Source organism: Megalobrama amblycephala, linkage group LG22 (genome assembly GCF_018812025.1).
Source record: "Megalobrama amblycephala isolate DHTTF-2021 linkage group LG22, ASM1881202v1, whole genome shotgun sequence".
NCBI classification, from domain to species: Eukaryota; Metazoa; Chordata; class Actinopteri; order Cypriniformes; family Xenocyprididae; genus Megalobrama; species Megalobrama amblycephala.
Window position 1 is genome coordinate 4,153,743 of NC_063065.1, and position 18,754 is coordinate 4,172,496.

Below are 18,754 nucleotides of genomic sequence, written 5' to 3' on the forward strand. Positions count from 1 at the left end.
GACACTGTTTTGGCGGATTTCAGATATGATTTTTTTTTTTTTTGTAATTGGTAGATTTAAAAATTCACAGATTTTATCAAACAAATATTTTTAATAAATTAAAAAAAACTTGAATTTGAATGCTGCTCAATGAGGATTTCAGGTATCTGGGCCGCCGAGCGCCCCCTGTAGGAATAACTCTGTGCGTCTCCTAGGAAACAGTTACTGGTCGACGACATTTGCGGTCCAATAAGAATTTACCTCTCTCTCCAATACACACAAGGCATTTTGGGAAACTAGTTTCAGAAATCCGTATTCTGAACGGGAGTTACGCTATCTGACCAGCTCAGCGCGGTAAACGAGTGCGGATTTACGACAAATACGCAGCGATCTGTTTCTTGTGATTATTACCACAGAGCATGAGGAACCCTGCGAGATTAATGCAGTAGATCAAACCCGCCAGATCACACACACCGACCTATCCACAAACGAGCATGGATCGGCGGAAAAAAGGAGCTCGTGGAGAGTGAAGACGCGTATTTATGACGGTTTTGGGGAATACATTTCTCATTCCGGACCAAAGAAGCGAAAGTTAAACGGGCAAATCAAGGAAGAGAAGATCAGATCGATCCATCCAAAGGTCTGCCTGTGCTTCACGAGTAAGATCACTTTTTTAAACACAGATTAAATAGATCATAACAAACATCACGTGTCAAGCTGTAGGTTATTTGATGTAAATGTGTTTCTGTTCGGTATGATTCTGTCTCTTTAAGTGCTCGAGCGACAGTCAAATCAAATGTTACATTGTATCGTTTCTGTTCAACTTCCTTGGCGAAGTGATACAATGTAACATTCTGTCATTGAAAGAACTGTTCGTTCTAAATTCGAACGCTGGTTTCGTAATAGTGTAAGCTGTGGTTTGGACAGTTTAAGTGCTGGTTTAGGCTCTGCTTTGGAGGTGGTCTATTGATGCATCTGAAGTAGGAAGTGAATTCTGAGATGCGGAAATTTTCCTTTAACAGCTGAAATTTGTTATTTTAACCAGTGGTGTGTGAAAACATCAAACTAAAGCTGAATTTAATTTGTGTGAGGAGTTTCTTATATGAATAACTCATCTTGAATAATAGAAACAGTCTTCAAACTGAAAGTCTTTCACTCTCTGTAGTCCTCAGTTCTGTTTTCTTCTATCAATTCATGGTCGATTATTTATTAGTAAGCCTATTGAAGTGCAGTTTCAGTCTGTCTGTCTGAAACCAGCAATCTGTCTGTCTCATATGGGTCAGTTGGCTCTGAATATACAGTGTAACAGGTGTTACTGTGTGTGTGTGTGTGTGTGTGTGTGTGTGTGTGTGTGTTGGGTTTATTAACTATACTTGCGTTTGTGCTCAAATAATATTTTTTAACTATATAAAACATCTTTTAAATATCGAGTGTAAGTACAGCTTTACATCAGAAGTTTATGGTATGAGCCCATTGAGATGTTAAGTAAAGGTGTGTGTGTGTGTTTCTATACAGTGACTCATTTTCTCATGAATCTGCTGTTGTCAGCGTCACATGTCTTATTTAAATATGTGTGCATAACACAGGCCATGAAGAAGTCTGTTGTGGTTTCAGTAAGTGGATTCACACATCGGCTCTCTCACCCCACAAGAATCTGTAGTTGTGTGTGTGTGTGTGTGTGTTTGCGTACATAAGATCTTGTCAGACCGGTTTCGTGAGCTGAAGTATTGCGAAAGTGTAAGAACATAATTTCCGTGGAACTTGCATGAATTAAACACGCCTACTAGACCAACAAACTGTCTGAACACGCATTCATTGGCCTACTGCTCTTTCACCGTGATGATATTGCTATGATTAAGGCAGTGCTGAATGCATGAATTCTTATGTGACTGGTCACAGCCCAAGTTTCTGAGTGTTTTTGGGACTTTTGTTTTTTTCTTTTTTGAAGTTTGCATTTAGAATATTTAGTATTAATGCGTCTAAATAGCTGATTACAATAACTGGAACATTTAAAGGAGACCCCTCTCACAAGATGTAATATAAGTCTCTGGTGTCTCCAGAATGTGTTTCAGCTCAAAATCCCCCACAGATCATTTATTATAGCTTGATAAATTTGGCCCTATTTGGGTGTGAGCAAAAACACGCCATTTTTGTGTGTCCCTTTAAATGCAAATGAGCTGCTGCTCCCGGCCCCCTTTTCAGAAGAGGGCGGAGCTTTAACAGCTCACGCTTCGGTTGCTCAACAAAAACAAAGCTGGAGAATCTCGCGCAGCCACAATGAGGATTGTCAGTAACGGTGTTCAGCCTTACATTGTTCAAACCGGAGTCGACACTGATGGAGAGACTCAGGAAGAAGTTACAACTTTTAGACGTTTCTGAATGGTTAGTGGATAAATTTATGTAGTTGCTGTGGAGTTGATTCAACTCATCCACTAGCATGTGCCGTCATGTTCATCTTTTGTGCAAATCCAGCGTTGAATTGACCCTCGTTTGGCGTAAAATGACGACATGACAACAACACTCTACTACAACAACTCTTCCTCTTCTCTAAAGCAGCCCAACATGGCCCCACCCCCCTTTGTTGCATGTTCTCGGGGGGCGGGGTTTATGCAAATTTTGGGGTTTGTGATGTCACCTACCCATGAAGAAGCTCATGTAGTCCCTACCAGCCCTTTGTTGTAGTCCTTAAATAGCGAGTTCTTTAAAACAAAATAACTTTTTACTTTGCAGATGTTGTTTATGCTCAAACAGCAACATTACACACTAGCTAAAGTTAAAAAAGTGAAATCATAATCAAGGACCCCTTTAAGATTGCCATTTCCCACATTTTGTACATATTACACCTCAGTTAGCATTTATCTTCTTTCATTTCATAATGCACTGATCTGAAATTTTTATGGATATTTCTTCAGTATCTCTGAAAATATAGGAAAAAAAATAAACACTTTCATCACACTAACAAAAGACAAACAACTGACCTCCACATCCACTTATGTTGACATCACGGCTCATAAAAACCATTGAAACAACATACAGTCACCCTTTCATTCACGTTTTGGCTGGAAATTAAAAGGTGAAATACGACCCAGAAATATTCTTGGCAGGCTATGTGAGATTCACCCACTTATATATATATATATATATAACAAGATTCTGAATCCTTTAGCAGAGCCTGTGTGTTGAATATGCGCATGCGCGTTGCTGACTCGCCGTAATCCTCGCGCATCTGCGCGTGCTGGAGAGAAACAGGCTGAATTAAGAACCGAATCAAATAAATAACCGCATCATATGCAACTGCGCTTTAGACACATGCATGCTGTCATCATGAGTCCCGCGCGGAGATGCATGAAAGCACCGCTGCAGTTTGGCTGCTGGCTGTGTGTGTTTATGCGGCGCGCGGCAGCAGCAGCATCATCATCCTCCGCTCCAGCCGAATCATGAGTGACCGAAGTGGCTCACGGAACCGCACAGGACCGAACCTCACATCCGGACGGGAGCGTTTTAGCCGCAGGGATTTGTCTATATCATCCATCCGGATGCTTTCGTTGCTGGACCGCAGTTAGGACCCACGTCGGACCGGCGGAACCGGAGCGCTCCTGCCCTCACCGGGCCCGAGACCACTGCACCTCCTCACCCGAGCCTCTCTGCGCCGTTAAATATTCATAGTCACGATCTGAGTGTCAAACTTGATACTCCGGTGCCTGGAGAGACAGATGAGAACCTTCACAGCCAACGCTGTCACGTTATAAACATCTGCATGAGCTTTAGATGAGAGGAGCAGCTGGATCTGTACAGGCAGGAGGACATTCACTGCAGCACCTGCAGGCTGACCCGCTGAGGGCCTCCGCTGGGTCAGAACCACACACACAAACCTCTATATGTCATCTGAATCCACTGCTGCTGAAGACACACATGCATGCGCACACACTGATACTTATATTGCACACACACACATGATTGCATGCATGCGCGGTTGCATATATGTTATGTTGTTTTATATCTGGCTGATTATAGTTTCTATGCTGTAATCATACTCTTACTAGAGATGCACAATATATCGGTGGCTAAGTTGGCAGATTTTTAATTATTATTATTATTGGTATTTTTAATTAGTATTTTAATATATTATGCATATCGTATTGGATTAGATGCACACAGAATTATTATGCTAAAATTCTAAAATCATTTCTGCTGAACAATTAAAACAGAGTTTCAGTGCTTGAATGTAAATATAAAATGCAAAAATATTTTTTAAGCATGCAAAAGTCATTATATCAGTCATATTGGCCATAAAATAATATTGGTTATCTGTATCAGCCAAACTACCTTTTTTAAAAATATTTTTATTTAAACATTTGGCCTGTTTAAGGTGTTTTTTTTACTAGTTAAAACCTCTTCAAATGTCGTTATAAGTCCATTTTTAATAGGTTGTACTGTATAGTGTTTGTAAAAATGGCCCTCGCATGTTTCGCAGATGAACTGCATGCACATTAAACACATACATGCACTTATTCGCATGCATAGATACACACAGACTCATATGCTTGTTCTCTGGACGCTGATGTTTGTTTGCGATGAAAGGAATATTTGCTTCTGCAGGCTGGATGAAATGTGACGCATCGTAATCCCGGTGACAGCTGCGGAAAGATGAGCCACAGACAGAGAGAGAGAGACAGGCAGTGAACATGATTAGAGGGACTGCGCCGTGACTCAACCAGTCGCATAGAAAAACAAGACGGGACGAGGCTGGAAACTTTCTCGCTGCATCGAAGTTCCTCTTTTAAAGCTGTAAACGGCGTGTTTTTGTCTCTAGTGCTTCAGTAATGTATTGTACTGCCATCCCTGAAGTGTCGTCCTTCCTCTCAGGCGAGGTTACGGCAGGTTAAACGTCACCTGAGGCTTAGAGAGACCGGGCCCGTTGAGCTGAAGGGCCCCGTGGCCCTCGCAGACCTTTGGGAAAAGCCACCCGTGGATCTTGTGAACATTTTTAGCCAGCAGACACGCATGCATGCGTGAGCACTGTCAATCACAGACCACACATCCTGGTGTTGATCTCTGGCTGACTAGAGGAGATGTCTGACCCACCAAACTGAGATTCAGAACCTTTGCGTTTGTGTGTATTTATGTGTGTGAAAGACAAACAGAGGGACGCAGTGTGTGTGTTTAGAAGTTGTTCGTTGTCGTGGCAATGGGGAGTTCTGCGTCGTCTCTAACCACGGACAGAGAATCAGATCACGGGTTCGGTACGGCTCCGTTCCCCGCAGCCGCTCCGATGGGCTGGCTCAGGACCAGCCACAGCAGCCCGGTGTGGGGAACCACTTTCATCACACGCCAACAGCAGCAGCAGCAGCCTATCCCACACAGAGAACGCAGGTAAACGCATGCATGCGCCAGCTTCACCTCATCAGGTGATTTCAGGTCAACATGACTGTTTAGTTTACCAATACACACTCAACAATAAATATTTAGACCTAAATTTAAGACTTATGTATTTGAATTGCATATAAAATTTCCATTCATTTGGATTACACAGATTTAACATAAACGTTTAAAAAAAAAAAAATGCTGATTTTAAGCAATTTGAATAAATGCATTTTGAAAATGTGATTATTTAAATAAAATCAAATAGATAGTAAACTTTTTTCTGACCTGTTTTATTTATGTTTTACCAACAAGTATGGATCACATTAAGTTTATTACATATATGTTAAAACTGTGGAAATTTTATATGCAATTCAAATATATAAATCTTAAATGTAGTTTTTTGGGTGCATTTTTGCAAACATTTTATATGTGCACGCTATTCTGATGAAAATGTTTCCCCACTTTATACCATCCAATCAATTCCTGATTAATATTCCCACCCTGTATTTCATTTGGAAATGCTATTCCGAGTTAAATTAGGATTGAGGTGTTGCTTCTGCATTCTGGGTTGTTGGTGTATTTTGAACTACCATTTAAAGGTTTGGGTTTGTTTGTTTTTTTGTTTTTAAAGAATTTTTTTATTCAGCAAGGATGCATTAAATTGATCAGAAGTGACAGTAAAGGCATTTATAATGGTGCAAAATATTTATATTTCAAATAAATCCTGTTCTTTTGAGCTTTTTTTTAAATTATTATTCATCAAGGAATCCTGAATTTAAAGGATTAGTTCACTTTAGAATTAAAATTTCCTGATAATTTACTCACCCCCATCATGTCATCCAAGATCTTCAGTCGAAAAGAAATGAAGGTTTTTGATAAAAACTTTCCAGGATTTTTCTCCATATAATGGACTTCACTGGGGTTCAAGCGGGTTGAAGGTCCAAATGTCAGTTTCAGTGCAGAGCTCTACATGATCCCAGACGAGGAATAAGAGTCTTATCTAGCAAAACGATTGGTCATTTTCTAAAAAAATGTAAATTTATATCCTTTTTAACCACAAATCTGCGATGTGCCACGCATTACGTAATCATGTTGGAAAGGTGACATGCGTGACATAGGCGGAAGTCCACTATAATCCTGGAATGTTTTCCTCAAAAACCATAATTTCTTTTCAATTGAAGAAAGAAAGACATGAACATCTTCGATGACATGGGGGTGAGTAAATTATCAGGACATTTTAATTCTGAAGTGAACTAATCCTTTAAAAAAAAAAAAAAAAGTATGATGAATTCCACAGAAATATGAAGCAGCACAACTGTTTTCAATATTGATAATAATCAGAAATGTTTCTTGAACAGCAAATCATCATATTAGAATGATTTCTGAATGATCATGTGACACTGAAGACTGGAGTAATGATGCTGAAAATTCAGCTTTGATCACAGGAATAAATTACATTTTACAATATAGTCAATTAGAAAATAGTTATTTTAAATTGTAATAATATTTCACTGTTTTTACTGTATTTTTGATCAAATAAATGCAGCCTTGGTGAGCAGAAGAGACTTCTTTCAAAAACATTTTATGAAATCTTCCAAACCCCAAACTTTTGAACAGCAGTGTATGTAGTGCAGTAGGATCATGTTTAATGGAGTGTGTTTGTGTCAATACAGTGTATAACTGAAACATCTTGGACAGATTCTGAATGTGTGTGTGTTTGATAAGCAGATGGTCTGGACTTAGCAGATGGCACTGAAGGCATCTTTTTACTAGAGGATTTTCCCTTTACCACTGTTTGCCAGGGGCACCCGTGAACCCGTGAGGCTTCACGTGTGTGTGTGTGTGTGTTGATAACACAGATCTTTGACGTTCTTCTCTGTTACATAGATGTTTGCATCACATGTTGAGGCAGATTTGATGGAGCTGAATCACCAGCGTACGTCTTGCTCTTTAAATGATGAGCCATTGAGGTGCTAAAATGCAAAAATGATCATTCTGTCATTTATTCACCCTCATGTTGTTCCAAAGCTGTGAGACTTTCTTAAAGAAGATGTTTAGTAGATCGTTCATGCTGCTCTTTTACATACAGGAGGGCTAATGAGCTGCAAAATTATCATTTATAATCAAATTAAGTTCCTCAAGATGTATTTTGCAAGGTTTGTCATCATCAAAACATCATTGGTTCTTCCATGTCTTGTTATTAACATCTTGAATTGAACGATATTTAAGAGCTAAGTTTTATTATAGATTAAAATGACTTAAATTTAGGTATGTTCCTCCATACAAATCTTTTGAATGGTTTCAGGAGATTTAATATAGTCATATGTTATTTCTTTCATAATTTATGGTGCTTTTATGTCATTTTTGATGCTTGACAGTGTTCAAAATAAAAATGATTTTATGCTTCACAAACAAAAGAAAGTCATTAGATGACAGAAGTTTAATTCTATGTCAGTACTTTCAGATCAACTAATCGTAACCCAAGTGATTTACACAAAAAGCAATCAATGTACAATAGTGAAACAACCTATTTAAAGACTCAGAAATAGGGTGGAAAATGGTCATAAAATATAAAAATTATGAAAAAAATAAATAAACCATGGCTATCATGTTAAGTGAACCTAAGAGGGAAAAAACTAAAATGCTAGTGTAGAATATTTAACCGGGTTAAAGAAAACAGCGGTTCAGCTGCCAGGCTTGGAGATATGTCCTTTTTTTTTTTTCTGCAGCACCATCTGCTGAAAGCGGCTGTTCATTTCCAAAAGTTCTAGGAGTAAAACAAACGTCTGTCACCGACCTTTTTAACAACTGACACTTCCAAAGAACAGACTCAGTGAGCTCAAACAAGAGCCTTTCAGAAGTAACAAGCTCTCAGCTGGAGTCACATGGCTCAGGACGAGGCGTGTATGAATTATTCTTACTGCTAAAACAATTCCGTCATATTATTTTTATAAGGATTGAGCAGTGCAAGAACTCAACATGTCCTTGTGTTATTTTCTAAAGGATTTCTTGTGTTAACAGAATCCAGGCAGCTTCACAAGCACTTTATGTAATGTGTTTCCACCAGCGTCAAATTGCGAGCCTCTTCAGACTCATATTTGCACTGTACATATTTAATGTTTACTTTTATGTTTTTTTTTTAAACATATGGGGTCTTGATGGGCCCCAACATCCAGTCCTCAAGTCTAGTCCCCAACATCCAGCTAGTGGATTAGTGAGATTGACTAGTTTATGTGTATATATGGGTCAGTGACATGACGTGTCTTTTTTTTTTTTTTGTTCAAAGGCCTTAATAATAATTTAAAAAAAAGATCTGACATCCAAAGTATGTAAGGTAGTACAACTAGATCTCTTTTATTGAATCCTAAAGGTTTTAATTATATTTTGCTTCATATAAAGGTATTTTAAAGATTTTGAAGTGTCAAAAGGTCATTCGGTTTAACCGTCCAAAGACCAATACACAATATTTCATTTGTGATTTAAAATGTAATAAATTAAAATATTTTTTTATTCTGGTATGATTTTATAACATCATATATCAACATAGTGCGAAATGGTATTAGAATTATGTGTAGAAGTCTTTGCTTTGTTATGAGAAAGAATGTACGGAAAAAAGAATTTTATTGATGTCATTTGGAGTAACCAATAAAAAGAGACCATTTTAGATCAAGTCGTGAGGTCAATATCATGTGACATCATTCAGACACCTGCAAATGACCACATGGTCATGAAGCAAAGTATCTAACTCCCTTTTAACTATTTGAAAAACTTGCTCATACGCGTGTCCCGAAACATCAGGTCATTCGGTACAACCGCTATAAAATATGGAAAATGTTGTAATATTTAAAAAACTTGTACTAAATATAAAATGTTTGATTGATTCCTTTTGCTAGCAAGCTAGATATCAGCCTGTTAGCATTGTTTGAAAATTTTGTCATTTGGTAAAACCGAAATTTTGGTTAAACCGAATGACTTTTTTGGTGACAAATTTTGTCCATCTTGTAAAAAATGACAAAAGCAGTGTTAATTGATTATAAAAACCACATAATCTCATTGTTAACACTTAATAAAACTTCAAAATTAATTATATCCATTTATGTTTTTTTACACTTTTAAAAACCTTATTCGTCAATCACACACACATATATATATATATATATATATATATATATATATATATATATATATATATATATATATATATATATATATATATATATATAATATACACTGATTTTTTATTTTTTCAGAATTTTAGCACAAAAAAATGCAGAAAAAAGGTCTTGACATTTCTTCTGGGTCTAATCATTTTATATGTGTTTTTATTGATTTATTGATTTATTTCAATTTTAGTCATTTAAAAAAATGCCAGAATTATAGGTGTCACATTTCCATCTACTTCTCATCATAAATTTGATCTGAGGTGAAGTTGTGTAACATCAAAAAACAACACGCATGACCTTTGACACTTTGAGACATAAATGCTGTAGAGTGTCCCAGTGTGACAAGTACACCATGAATCCAGCTGAACGCCTTTAGTGTGTGTGTGTGTGTGTGTGTGTGTGCGCGTGTTTGATCATTATCAGGATGTTTCCTGAGTGTTTTATCAGTGGTAGAAAGTGAGTTGCTGCTCTCTGAGGCTTTACTGAGGATTTATTCCCATAGCAACAAGCTCCTATCACCTCAACCAATCAGAATTCAGAATAAACTCTCCCTGTAACTCTCTCTAACTCAGATACACACACAGTTTTTAATATGTCAGTTTGCTTTAGTATGCTGCTTTCAAAATTTTAAAATTCCTGGATCATCATATATTTATTTATTTTTTTATTTGTCTGGAAATATGTTTTCATGAAAATGAGGTTGGGGCAAGTTGTCACGCTCATTTTAATTTATTAATTACCATATTAGTTATTGGCCAAAATAATAGTTTGATATTTCAGTGTTACCTTTAATTTTTTTTTTTTTTGTTAACTCTTTTACTTTTTACATTTTGCTGAAAGTATCAGAGGTTTATTAGCAGGTTCCACTGTGACAACATGCCCCGTCATTGTGTGTTCGAATAACTGTATGCATTTTTCCTGGTCAATTATGGTGCAAATATAAAAACAATCACTATTTTGTAGCTGAGACGTTAAGGTTTGTATCTATATAGAAATAGACCTACACATATTATATCTGGAGAAAAAGTATCACAGCTCGCCCGTATCACCTCCTCTATATAGGACACATCAAGCCTGAGTGCACATGTCCATATTAATTCATAGAAATGGATTGTTCTATGAATTCTGATGGCTCTTTGACCTCGTTTGTCCTTTCCTCATTCGCGTAATGAAGGTGTTTCCTCACCTCAGATTTCATCTGTCCCAGATTGCATTATGTGACTCAAATATGACTGTTTTTAATGGATTCTCGTCAGCATTGTTCCTACATGATGTTCATCAGCCCAAAGCCAAAAAAATTATGCAGTTGGAATGCTGTTATATCGCATACTCCGGTGAACTTTTTCCGCCAATAATTCCCTTTTTCCCAGCAGTGTTAATAGGTCACGGAACACACCCATGCTCTCGTTCTTGTGTACAGGCTGCAGAATGCAAGTCTGTCCTGCACACACATGCTCGGATGCTTACACAAGCTTTGATTCTTTGCATTATTTATCAGCATGAGCCGACAGTTAGTATCAGTACTGAGTCATATAATACACACACACACACATAAGCAGTGGGATGAGGGCCAGTTCTGTTTGACCAGTGCTAATGACTGTGACTCACAGTACAAATGTCTTACTGCGTGTATGCGATGGATTTGGAGACTCGGGGCCAAATGTCTCGGCATGCTTACAGGGAACCGACACAAAGACCAAAAGTGTATAAAACAGTTGGGTTCATGTTTGGCAAATATCATGTTTGCCTGTTTTTAATTAGAGATATTTTCTCCTTTGATTCATCTTTAGTCTGTACTCCGTAGTAATATATATATATATATATATATATAAAATATATGGTGCTGTCAAATCGATCGTATCTGACATAAGTTTGTGTATATATATATATATGTGTATATATATATATATATATATATATATATATATATATATATATATATATATATATATATATATATATATATATATATATATATATATATATATATATATATATATATATATATATATATATATATATATATATATATATATATATATATATATATATATATATATATATATATATGCATGTATATATATATATATATATATATATATATATATATATATATATATATATATATATATATATATATATATATATATGCTGTATATATACATATATATACACAAACTTATGTCAGATACGATCGATTTGACAGCACCATATATATGATCGATTTGACAGCACCATATATATATATATATATATATATATATATATATATATATATATATATATATATATATATATATATATATATTAGACGTTCATACACACACATATACATATTTACAAACTTTTATGGTAGATGCTAATATATTAATATATATTAGTGCTGTCGAATCAATTATCAAATATATATAATGTGTGTGTGTGTGTACAATCTAAAAATCTAAAAGATTTTTAAAAATTTGTTTATTCACCTATTTTATATGGCCAAATATTCTTTGAACTCTATTGAAAACCATACGGTTTTCTTCTCTACATATTCCTTTTTCTTTGTGATCTCCGTTCTGCCCACTTTTTTGTATGTATTTTGTGCTCAGAACTTTAATTTTCATATCCAGTGTTAATTTCATTTATTAATAGATTTTTCTCTCTCTCTTTCTTTTTTTAGTCACTCTCATTCTCCTGGTTCGATGGCAGCAGTTGTGAGGAATTCTGATTGGTCATGCGGACGCTGCACATTTCTTAACTCCAGCGGTTCCTTGCGTTGCTCCATTTGCGAAGCTCCCCGGCAGAAGCCGGATTTGAATCACATTCTGCGCCTCAGCAGTGCTGAGGAACCTCGCTGGTCCTGCCCACGCTGCACCCTGACCAATCACCATGGATTAGGCTCATGTTCTGTGTGCGGAGCCGCTCCAGTTACAGCCAACGGACCCATTCCACCCAAGCAGCCCCCGCCCACTCCCGTAGACCCCGCCTCCAGCCCTGAAGCCAAAGGGCAGGTAGCCAATGGGGAGTCACGGTGCGCGGAGTCCAACGGGGAGGTGTCTATGTGTGGGGAGGGGTCATTGGAGTGGGCGTGTCCTCGTTGTACTTTAGTAAACACTCCGGTGGCGTTGTCATGCTCAGCATGTGGAGGTCCAAGAAAACTCTCCTTACCGAAAATCCCTCCCGAAGCTCTAGTGGTCCCGGAAGTGCGTACACCGGTGGCAGGGTTTCCCACACAAACGGCGGGAGCGTCCGTGCCGCTTCTCATTGATCTGACCGAAGATTCTCCACCCCAAGTTCCTTCTGAAACCCCGTCTCCACCCCCCGTCCCGTTTCTGCCCCCTTCCCTGTCCTCGCTTCAGAATAATCCCGTGCCTCGAAGCCGGAGGGAAGTCCCGCCCCCTGGGCGGCCTCCAAACCCCGCCCCCTCACCAACATCGCCCTCAACCTGCCCGCCTAACAAATCCAAGCCCCTCCCGCCATCAGACAATTACCCAATCAAGCGCCTCAGTGTGCTGGAGGAGGAGGAGCCTAACAACCCCGCCCCTCCAGTCACATCTCCGCCCTCTTGGAAGTGCCCCGGATGCTCCGCCCCAACGGCTCCTCCTTCGTCATCCGCCGGCCGGTGCGACTCATGTCGAGGGTCGCGGCCGGGTTCGGGCGGCGACGTCATCGACGTGCTGGGCGAATCGGTGCGCTTCACGCCGGCGTCGCCGTCCAGTCCGGACTTCAGCTCTTGGGCGTGTTCCAAATGCACGTTGCGCAATCCGACAGGCACGGGCCACTGCACGGCCTGCGGATCGTCCAAATTGCACGGTTTCTCTGAGCCGTCCGGCTGCTCGTCGTGTTCTCGGAAACAACCGCACTCCCACACGCGTGCCTTTACTTCTGCCTCATCTTCCTCCGTCTCGTCCCCGTCGGCGCAGGACAAGAGCGCGTGTCAGTGGACGTGTCCTGCGTGCACGCTGCTGAACGAAGGAAGGATGAAGCATTGCGCGGCGTGTCACACCCCGCAGCAGTACCTGAATCTGCGCAAAACGGGGAAACCGCTCAAACGTAGGGAGAGCATGCATGTGGAGGCCCGCAGACGCACGGATGAGGGAGAGGCCAAGGAATTGTGGGAAAATATCGTCAGCTTCTGTAGAGAGGTAAGACAATGTCAGTTTGATTTAAAAAAGGATTTTTTTTTAACTGTGATTAGTGTAGTATTTTTAAAGGATTAGTTCACTTTCAAATAAAATTTTCCTGATAATTTACTCACCCCCATGTCATCCAAGATGTTCATGTCTTTCTCTCTTCAGTCGAAAAGATATTTAAGGTTTTTGATGAAAACATTCCAGGATTTTTCTCCTTATAGTGGACTTCAATGGCCTCCAAACAGTTGAAGGTCAAAATGTCAGTTTCAGTGCAGCTTCAAAGGGCTTTAAACGATACCAGATGAGGAATAAGAGTCTTATCTAGAGAAACTATCGGTCACTTTCGAAAAAAATACAACTGTATATGCTTTATAAACACAAAATATCACCTTGAACGTGCTTCCGCTTTCCGTATTCTTCAAAAAGCTTACACTGTATGTCCTACGCCTTCCCTATTCTACTTAGTGGCTCCATTGAAGTCCACTATAAGGAGAATAATCAAAAACCTTAATTTCTTTTCGACTGAAGAAAGAAAGACATGAACATCTTGGATGACATGGGGGTGAGTAAATTATAAGGAAATTTTAATTTGAAAGTGAACTAATCCTTTAAGTACATATGGTGGCTTCTAGAGATGCACCGATTCATACTTTTTTGCATATATGATACTAATTTGAAATATCTAACAGCGATACTATATTCTACGGAGTCCATCACATGACAACTTATTAATTTGTTCCCTCGTTTATGTCAATTGTGGCCATTTTGTACTAATTCATTCCTTTATTTTTATTTAGTTAGACTGTGGTCATTATTTAACTGAAACAAGGGTATGAATTAGTACAATGATTTTCCACATTTTTTGGACCCTTTTGATGAATAAAAGTTCAAAAGATCAGTGTGTATTTGAAATGGAAATCTTTTGTAGCACTATAAATGTATTTACTGTTACTTTTGATCAATTTAATGTGTCCTTGCTGAATATGTATGCAAATATACACCTTTTTAATAATCGGTCAGTGATTGATACATTGGTGCATCTCTAGATATTTGTAGTGTTTACAGTATACTGTAATATATCTCTATATTACAACCCGATAAATACTAATGTTCCATCATCTAAACATCCGTGCTGCTCTGTTCTGCTGACGTTTATTGGTATCAAACCGCAGCTTCATCTTTGAAACTGAGCCAGTATAACAAACACACAGTGCATCATGAAACCAGTGGTGCCCTCATATCTTCTAAATATTTGATTTATTTCTGACCTTCTTAGAGGGGGAAATGGTCAGACTGTGTTTGAGGAGATGCTGACAGCAACTGTGCAGCCTGTGATGTTCTGTTCAGGCAGAAAGGACGTTTAAGTAGCGTCTGAAATGTAAATACCAAGAACTTCCTGTTCTTGATCCTTGTCCATATTCAATAAATGTTTCAGAAAAGAACACAGAAGTGCTTATGCACAGTTAAAACAGCTCTAAGCTTTGTCTTTTAAATTATGAGTCTTTAAACTTCCTTAATCCTGGGACTCATAAATACAGGTTTGGCCTGAACATGCCTGAACAGCTCATCAAAGATCTTGCTTATTAAATCAGGAGATTTCCTGTCAGATTTATATCTCTGATGATGTCCTGTGAAATGGATTGGTGTCTTGGCAAACCTCTGGTTAATTTTTAGACTTTAGCCTTGAGATTGGTAGTCAAATCAAATTTCCCCCTTGTGTAGTCAAACAACTCTTAAAGGACTCTGATTACAAACCAAAGGTCGAAAACAAGACGAGCCACAGTATGAAAACAAACAGAGCTTATCATGACTACATTTAATACAATATACAGATAATAAGTACTTAGTATGTATCTTATTAGAAGTTGAATATATTTGCCTGGTTAAGAATGTTATGTGTAGTCACTTAACTGTGATAAACCATGTCTGGATGCTTAGAATTAAATTAATTAAATTACTTACCATGTGTTTTTGTGTAAATGATATATTATTTAATAATGGTAAATGAGATCCACATAAATTTGAAAATAAATAATAAACAATTATTTTACTCCATTTTTGTTAAAAATATTATATTAAATTTTTTGTTAATTTTATATTATATACATATTATTTAATGATGACAAATGAGATCTACATACATTTAGAAATAATTTAATTAAAAAAAAAAAAAAAAAAATATATATATATATATATATATATATATATATATATATATATATATATATATATATATATATATATATATATATATATATATATATATATAATATTATATAAAAATATATTAAAAATATTATATTTTTTATATATTTTATTTTTTTATACATTAAATATTATATATTCATATTATTTAATGATGACAAATCAGATCTACATAAATTTGGAAAATAAATATTTTGCACCATATTTATTTAAAAATATTACATTTTATATTATATACATTGTATTTAATGATGAGAGCTGCATACATAAAAAAAAAATAATTAATAATTAAAATGAATTATATAAAAAATGTAATTAGTATTATATTATATACATATTTAATGATTTCACATTTTTGGAAGCTGGTTTCCACCATAAAATAAAGGAAATTTTTTCACAATTGCGAGATATAAACTCACAATTTTGTGTTATAATGTCTTATTATGATGGAAAAAAGACTGACGCTTTTTCTCAGAATTGTGAGTTTAAATCTCGCAATTTTGAGAAAAAAAGTCAGAATTGTGAGATAAAAAGTCGCAAATACCTTAATTTTTTTTAGTGGCGGAAACGAGCTTCCATACAAATTAGATCCACATAAATTTGAAAAAATCAAAATTAAAGAATTGTTTTATACCATATTAAATTTTAGCCTATTTAAAATTTCATTCTATTTATAATATCTATATATTATTTAATGATGGCATATGAGATCTACATAAATTTGAAAAACAAATTAAAGAATTATTTTACACTTGTGTAATCAAACCCCTCTTAAAGGACACTCATTGTACAAACCAAAGCTTCAGAGCTTGTGATCTCAACATTAAATAAACAATAAATACTTGTTAGTATCATATTTGGATGCTACTACAAGACGCTCCACGTCTCAAACGCTTCTCCAGTGAGCTCTTGTAATCTGAGATTTTCCAGGGTCTCTGGTTTCCAGACTATATGCGTTATTTCCGCAGGAGGGTCGATGCAACATGACATGAATCCCCAGATTTTTTTCTGGGCCAAGCTAAGACGACGCACATCTTTTTGCTTTTTTTCTTGCATGGTCCTTCGCTGTTTTTAGGGCACATCAGGTTGCATTAACGTTTACACTGCAAATGTAACGTGGCCGTAAGCGTCCCTGACCTCCTCTGAAGATGCTCTGAGTGATCTGATCTGAGGACTTTGTAGCCTGTTTACTTGTGTTCAGATCAACCAACATGAATGTTAATTTGAGTTATATGTGCAGCTTTGACCCAGATGTTCTCACTTCAGAATTGATGCATAATGAAAGATGATGCATCATTAACTAAGTTTAGAACCTGCTGTTTTTTTCTGCATAATTAGGACATTATATATTAAAATAATATGATTAATAATCAGGTAGTATTTCCAACACTCTCTTTCAAATGGGATTTCAGACATCTAAAATTTATATTCACCCTTCCATGTCTGAACACATCTTTCCCAGCATCCCCTCCGATCTGCCACTGTCTGCGCTCACAACCTGGGAGACGTATTTTTAGAAATGGTTGCAGCAGCAATTAAACCGCTCCCCAGAGTCAAAATGACCCCTATTTCTCCGGCATACACGTGTTTTTCCCGCAAGGAAAAAAAATCAGGTGCGGCGTGAGCTGCTGCCTGTGAGGATATATGCTTGAAGGTTTATTGTTCCTGCAGAATAACTGGTGCAGTTTTGATCCAGAAGCTTCTGGACTGATTTATTGCAACTTTACTTGTTTCGTCACTCTTCAGAGTGTCTTCATCTGATGCACAACATGTGGAATTTATACAGATGTTCACACTGACAGTGATTAGTTGCAGCAAAGCCTTTTTAAGGTGCCTTGGCGTTCTTGACTGGTTAAGGATGTTATGTGAAGTGGCTGAAACCATAATAAACTAAATCTAAGATGCTTTATATAATATTCACAGTTGCTTCCAGTGTGTATGTGTATATTATATACATATTATTTAAAGATGGCAAATGAGATCTATATAAAAGAAATTAATTATTTTACACCGTATTTATTAAAAACATTTTCATACAATTTTAGTTAGTTTTTTATTATATTCACAATATTTAATCATGACAAATAAAATCAAAAATGACTTATTTTATACCATATTTATTACAAATATATAATAGAAATTAAAATGTTAATATGTATTTAATGATGGCAAATGAGATCTTCATGAATTTGAGAAAAATAATATTTTACACATTTATTAAAAATAATTGAATTCTTTTTTTTATTGTATGCACATGCACATTTAATGATGACAAATGAGATCTACATAAATTTAAATAAAAATTAAAGACTTAATTTATACTATATTTATTAAAATATTACATTGCAATTTATTATTAATTTATTTTATAATTACATTTATTTATTAAATATTATATATATTTATATTATATAATATATATAAAAAAAATATATATATATATATATCCACATTATTTTTATATTATTTAATGATGACAAATGCAGTTTTTTGTGTGTGATTGATATCTTACAATCTTCTTGTGTGTTTGTTGTAGAACGCGGTGAACTTCGTGGATGACAGTTTCCCTCCTGGTCCACGTTCGGTCGGGTTCCCCGAGAATGACAGCGTCCAGCAGCGAATCAAAAAGTGGCTCCGCCCTCATGAGATTAACTGCAATAATTTTAAGGATCGTGGCGTGAAGTGGTCTGTGTTCAGGACGCCCCGCCCCTCTGACATCCTGCAAGGCCTTCTGGGAAATTGCTGGTAAGAGTGTCTGTCATCTATGGCTGTGTTTGAAATGGAGAACTAGTGTACTGCATACAGCTCAGTAGTATATAGTGTATACTGCATACTGTTTAATCACAAATACTGGATGTATTATGCATTTAAACTTTTTTTTTATTGGTCACATGACCTCATTAGTGCAAGTGGCGTCAGTTATCA

General features: G+C 36.6%; 1 protein-coding gene across 4 annotated transcripts in view; it reads left to right on the forward strand.

Moving 5' to 3' along the window:
• Positions 1–289: 289 nt before the first annotated feature.
• Positions 290–18,754, forward strand: part of capn15 (calpain 15) — a 30,606-nt gene continuing 12,141 nt past the window's right edge. Inside the window, exons 1-4 of one of the 4 annotated variants that reach the window (XM_048173796.1) lie at positions 290–638; positions 4,579–5,352; positions 12,172–13,636; positions 18,366–18,574. In XM_048173796.1, the coding sequence (XP_048029753.1) occupies positions 5,168–5,352; positions 12,172–13,636; positions 18,366–18,574 (1,859 nt within the window). In that variant the 5' untranslated portion in view covers positions 290–638; positions 4,579–5,167. Of the gene's footprint in view, positions 639–3,168; positions 3,831–4,578; positions 5,353–12,171; positions 13,637–18,365; positions 18,575–18,754 lie in introns of those variants that run through there. The other 3 variants (XM_048173797.1, XM_048173798.1, XM_048173800.1) reach the window with 3 other exon arrangements.